The 6,000-nt window shown below is 43.6% G+C and overlaps 1 protein-coding gene across 3 annotated transcripts in view; it reads left to right on the forward strand.

Moving 5' to 3' along the window:
- The window catches only part of MAP3K15 (mitogen-activated protein kinase kinase kinase 15), a 64,337-nt gene extending 58,584 nt beyond the window's left edge, over window positions 1-5,753 (forward strand). The window contains exons 22-28 of one of the 3 annotated variants that reach the window (XM_035888570.1): window positions 686-871; window positions 1,597-1,702; window positions 2,955-3,165; window positions 3,997-4,109; window positions 4,293-4,390; window positions 4,521-4,597; window positions 5,103-5,753. In XM_035888570.1, coding sequence (XP_035744463.1) covers window positions 686-871; window positions 1,597-1,702; window positions 2,955-3,165; window positions 3,997-4,109; window positions 4,293-4,390; window positions 4,521-4,597; window positions 5,103-5,187 — 876 coding nt within the window. In that variant the 3' untranslated portion in view covers window positions 5,188-5,753. Of the gene's footprint in view, window positions 1-685; window positions 872-1,596; window positions 1,703-2,691; window positions 3,166-3,996; window positions 4,110-4,292; window positions 4,391-4,520; window positions 4,598-5,102 lie in introns of those variants that run through there. The other 2 variants (XM_035888569.1, XM_035888568.1) reach the window with 2 other exon arrangements.
- Window positions 5,754-6,000: the final 247 nt, after the last annotated feature.

A 6,000-nucleotide genomic window follows, 5' to 3' on the forward strand; every position in this document is an offset into this window, starting at 1 on the left:
AAGTTCTACCTCAGCCTCCAGCTGTTTTGCAGCACTGCTGTAATCATCTCTTTTCCATAATTTCTGTCATACTTCTCCCTTTAACTTTTAATTATACCTGTTGTTGTTCTTACGGGCACTTGGACAGCTTTAACCATAGGGGTTATGGGCTGCAAATTGTAGAATGAACCCTTGAGTGTAATCTTGGACCTGAATCTTAATGAACCACTGTGTAATCTTGGACCTTTTTCTGACTTATGATGAATGCATATATAAACATATTTTTTTGCCTAAGGAAATCAGATGTCTGCATAATTAGATATAAGTCCAGATTCAGCTTATTGAAAGGATAGCATCTAAAAAACGTGGGTCTCTTTATCGGCTCACTCTGCTGTTTTTATGGAGGAGAGCTGCCCTCTGCAGTACACTGCAGAAATGTGTAGGTATTACCTGGACCCTCTTCCCTTTGTGACAACTACAGTAGCAGTAGACTTAATTTATTCTTTATTACTATTAAAAAAAATTTTAGTTAGAAAAAGGTATAAAATAAAGGCTTTGCAGAAACAACAGTTCTGTGATTTCTGTGCATCGGTGTGAAATATACATCAGCAAAGCTATAAATTGTAACCCCAAAATACTAATGCTACTAGTGAGTTGTTTAATAACTCTGGGATTTACTTGATATCCATTCCTTATCTTTCTCCAGAGCTCTGAAGAACTGCAACTTTCAGTGACCCACATCAAGCAAATTATTGGGATTTTAAGGGACTTCATACGCTCTCCTGAGCAGAGAGTGATGGCTTCTACCATATCCAAGTTGAAAATGGATTTGGACTTTGACAGCACTTCCATCAATCAGATTCATCTGGTGCTGTTTGGATTTCAGGATGCGGTGAGTCCCTTGCCTAGCACCGGGGGAGAGGAATTCTTCCCGGGCAGCTTCTCCACTCTTCCTCACTCCTCTTCTTACACTGCCCCAGCCCAAGTGGCCACTTTCTGCCCCAGTTCCTCAGAAGCTCCTGTGCTTGCCAGGGAAGATGGGAGCATGTGGGTAGTATGGAGTAAGACAAAGCCCCGCTGACTGATTGTATGGAAGATTAAGAAAAGACTAAAGGTGTTGGAAGGTCGGGTTTTGCCTGGTGACCTGTGGATCACCAGTGCTGAAAGTTTGCTTTCTCTAGGAGGGCACCCAACAGGCTCTTCAGAGGGGCACACGGGGCTGGACACAGAGCCCTGATGTGTGGGAGCCTCAGTGAGCTTCAGTTGGGGACTCCCAGGTCAACCTTGAAGCCAAGGGTGGTGGTGCTTGAAGGGCTGGCTGCCCGTGCACGCACCGCAAGCTCTGGTGTTTGTTCTGCAATCCTACGTTTATTTGCTGTTCTACCTCTCCCTGTACTGTAGAGGCGCTTGAATGTCACAGCCTGGGTACGATTTGAAAGCTCTAGCCTAAAACTGTCAAATCTGGTGCGCAGACTTTCAAAGGTGGGAGAGGTTTTAGCAATTCATGCAGTTGTTACTTTATAAAACTTCATCTGAATATTGAAAAACAACATTCTCCTTCCTAAGGTGTAAGGAAATGTTGTTTGCTGCTACTTTTACTTGCTTATTTATTTATAGGTGAACAAAGTATTAAGAAATCACTTAATAAGGCCCCACTGGATGTTTGCAATGGATAACATAATTCGCCGTGCAGTCCAAGCAGCAGTCACTATTCTTATTCCAGGTAAATCAAAGCGGCTGAAAATAATATTTTTTTTTTTTTTAAAAAAAAAGGTGTCTGTTCGCATATCAAAGAGTTACAGCAAATGGAGCAGCTTAGATGTTTAATCTGTCAGCATGCCATTAACTGTATCCCATGTGCCACTGCATCAAAGGCACAGGGTCAGAATGCTGTACAGGAAGAAGCGCTGATCTGGAGGATCAGTGCTGTACTTGCAGTACAAAAGCACATAATGAGGAGATGAGAGAACCAGTGGTTCTGCAACACCAGTGTGGTTCAACCATGACAAAAAAAAAGGCAAATTAAATTCGGTCCAAGGTGGAGCTTTTCTAGTAAGAAAGAACGTGACTCTGTACAATGTTTCGGTGAAATCCAAGGTGGGTAACACTGCACAGGTCTGGTTATGTGTTCTGAAAAATGATTGCTGAGCTGTAGAACAGATGGAGAGAGGCGAGTGCATTAATAGGAGGAAGAGTATGATTTTGACCTACAGATGGATAGTAGGAAAAAAACCCACCACTGGGAAGGAGGAGGCTAAATGACCAAGAACTGTCTAGGAATATCTCTAAGCTGGAAATTTGCAAGTAGTTTTGTAACTCTCTGGAGTGCTGAGCACCCTTTCCAGTATGAGAATGTCCTGAGAGCACTCCGTGACGGTGACCCCTTTCAGTCCAAAGTTGCTTTGGCTTTCAAGCCAAATTGACCAAAATGTTTAGGACTTTGTTTGTAGGAGAAGAATGCCAGCTATTCTTTGGTGGGAAGGGTGGCCACCTGCAGCAAGTTCTGAGAGAGCTGGGGTTAGAAACACTACCTGGAAAAGAAGAAGGCTTTGTAAACTCCTTGGTCCAGGGCATTAGGGGAAAACAACTTTTTTTTTTTTTTTCTTCTTTTTACAAAAGAGCAAGCCTTCAGGGGTTTCTCATTAATGCATTTTGTTTACTATCTTATACTTCATTTAATCACAAATGTATTTGTCATCTCTACCGCTGTAGTCTACAGCTACCTACCTCTCCTGGCACGCTGCAGCCGAGCTGTTACAGTGCCACTCATTTTAGGACTGATGCCAGAGAACCTGTGATCCCGCTCACGTAAGGCTTTGCTACTCCCCTGCTCAGCACTGTAAAGAAGCACGTTGTGCAAACAGCCCTCAGCCAAAGCTCCCCCATCAGCAGTAATACAGAGCAAGCTGTAGTCCCTCTGAAGACAGACTTGCCTGAAAATATTCTTACTCTTAAACGCTGTTTCATTTTACCAGAGCTTCGCGCTCACTTTGAGCCAGCATCAGAAACTGAAGGTGGGGACAAGGATGGTGATGACATGGAGGCCAGTGACCAGCCTACCGCACAAAATGGGGCTGAGGATCCCGCCGTCACATCAGGAGTCGGCACCCTCAGTTCTGTGGTGTCACACGAGGCGCAGCAGCAGCTTAGCCTGGAGTTGGGCAGACTGAAACAAGAGACCTTCAGGTAACCCTCCTACAGCCACCCTGCGTTTATTTTCAGGCAGGCTGTGACAAATTCTCAGGTGTTCTACAGCGACACGTACACACATAACATAAATACTGCTCACCTGGTACGGCTGCCTCGTGATAAAGCAGGCCTTCCAGGAACTCAAATGGCTTCAGAACACTCTGGCAGCACTGGCTGTACCGAAAGTACAACGTCTGTTTCCATGTAATTAATTTTTTAATTGCAGAACGTCATGCTGGATTTCTACTGTTCAGCAATTAGGCTTCGTGCGACTCTGTCGGTTTCCTTCTTACGTCCTTGGCTCCTGGGATGCCACCTGACCCAGTGGCAGTGTCCCCAGAGCTGTTCCTGCAAGGGGAGGCCAGAGCAGCTCTGCCCTGGCCCAGGGGACAGGCTGCCCACTAATGAGCACGCGCAGAGCTCAGCAGAGCCCCTCTCCTTATCTCTCATGGGTTACGTCTGTCAGCTGCTGCAGGTCCCATTCTTCTTTATGGATGCGATGTGAGCCTGTGATCAGGAAGTCCCTGGCAAAACATCAGGGTTAGACTGTTCAGTGGTAAATTACAGTATGCAGACAGCGACTCTGCCCAGGGAGGCTGCAAAACAACAGGAACAGAATTCACAAGCTATTTAGTAAATCCTGCACAGATGAAGTGCCACCACCAGGCTGAGTCTCAGACAACCAAAATGAAATCTGGAAGCCGTAAAATGTGTCACTTGAGGGAGCATAATCTCTCAAGTGTCTCTGTCGTTAAAAATGACAAATATTTTTTTCAGCCAGACTTACTCTCAGTACGGTTGTGTTTGATCTCTCTCCTACGCCGACAGGCTTTTGGAAAACCTAGTTCAGAAGGAGAAAGAGCATCAGGCCCTCTTACGACAATCTTTGGAGCAAAAAACTCAGGAACTACACCTGCTTCGATTAAAACTTAAACCTGAAGGTATGAGGAGCTACTGCATACTTCGACAGTCACACACAAATATATCAGATCGTGTGTTTGTTTATTTGACTTGGCTCGGGGTAATGTAAAAGACCGGCTATTTTAAGCTTCAGTAGTCTGGAAGCCATCGCTTTTGCCCTAGTTTTGAGGTGTATTAACCTGTACTTTTGTTTTCTGTTAAAGACTCCCAATGGTCTGCTGCAACTTTGAGAGAGGATGCAGACCCTGAGCTCATGAGCTGGCTGAAACAACAAGGAGCAGACTTGGATGCAATTAAGAGGGTAAAAAAACCCCAACAACCCCAACAATAAAACCAGAAAAATCACCTTTTAAAAAAAGGTCATTGTAGTCATACTTAGCAGTTTGGTTTCAAAGAAGGAATATGAATTTGGGAATAAATTTGCCTTTTAGTTTGCTGAAGAAGATTACACGCTAAGTGCTGTCCTTAATGATATCACTAAAGATGATCTGCGGTATCTTCAGCTGCGGTAAGGAAGTACTTTTTCCTTCATAGTTAAGAGCTTAATTGAAGTAATTTGTAAAAAACCCCTTTGTTTAGAAGCTAGGTTATTCAAATAGGTCGGTGATAGTTCAGGGCTAACTGCTGTGAGTTTCAGCTCTGATTTTTCTGTCAAAGTTTCTCACATCTTAACTGAGGCAGCATAACAACTACGCAAGTTCTGGCATTTATCAAGGTTGGGAACTAATTCTGCAGCATTCGGGATGATGTAATCGTAAGGAAAACAGGCGTAAAGAACTTGGTTTTCCTACCCATTGATTCAAGGCCTTTTGTCATCATTCTGTTAACCCCTGGCTGACCTGGAAGAAGCCGTTTTCACCATAACCTTAATGCAAGAAGGAAGGGTAGTGTCACCTCTGTGTTGTCATAGCTGGCACATCCCTGGGATTTCTACATTTTTACTTCTTGCTCGCTTTAAAGTAACGGAGATGAGGGAGTTCCCCCTAAACTCATCTCCATTCTTCTTCACACAGGGGCGGTCTTCTCTGCAGAATTTGGAATGCAATATTAAGCCACCGACAAGCAGCGGGTAAGATGAGACGTGCAGAAGATGATTAAAGCTTCGGAAGGAGAATGCAATGGGAATAAGCAAACAAAAGACATTCCTAACAAGCACATAAATTATTAGATGTATATATGTACGTACAGGGGCCTTGCAGGTTTTGCACAATTATGTACCTTGTTTGACCATCAGTGTAATACACGGTGAATAGTAACAGCTTTTAAGTCCACGTCAATGCACTTAAATTATTTATGAAAAAGTAATGCAGAAGTCAAATGCCTATTATCGATGTAATAGAAAGCGTTAGCTGAGAAAAAACAACAAAACAACAAACCCCAACTTTTCCACAACCAGGTACCGCACACGCCTGGATTGGCTTTAGCACTGTGAAAACTGTGACCTTAAACTGCGCTACAGTTCTGCTGGCTGATGGGTTGAGGAGGGAGGGGATACGCTAGAGCCTATGTCACCGCTTCCTCCATGAATGTAGATAGCGTTTTGTATTAAAGCTGCTCTCGCTGAACTACTAAGAAAAGCCTGGTGTGATTCTTTCAGTTGGTAGCTTCTCCGCAGCAAAACCACAGCATCGAATGGGCATCTTTCTTTGGGGTTTGGTGTGGTTTTGGTTGGGTTTTTTTTGTTTGGTTTTTTGGGTTTGTTTTTTTTTTTTTGGAAACAGAGCCCACGGACCAGCAGATAAATGTCGTTAAAGTTTAATGGTTTTTTACACTGTACATAACAACACAGTACAGCAATCCGAAGAGAAGTCAGTAAAGCAAATAGATAGCATTTAAATAACCCCCTGCTTTCTCTTAATTTAGCTCCTTCTGCAACAACATTCAGAACATTCAAGAAAATCCAAACTGCAA

The sequence above is a fragment of the Egretta garzetta genome, unplaced genomic scaffold, assembly GCF_000687185.1.
Source record: "Egretta garzetta isolate BGI_Z169 unplaced genomic scaffold, ASM68718v1 scaffold111, whole genome shotgun sequence".
NCBI classification, from domain to species: Eukaryota; Metazoa; Chordata; class Aves; order Pelecaniformes; family Ardeidae; genus Egretta; species Egretta garzetta.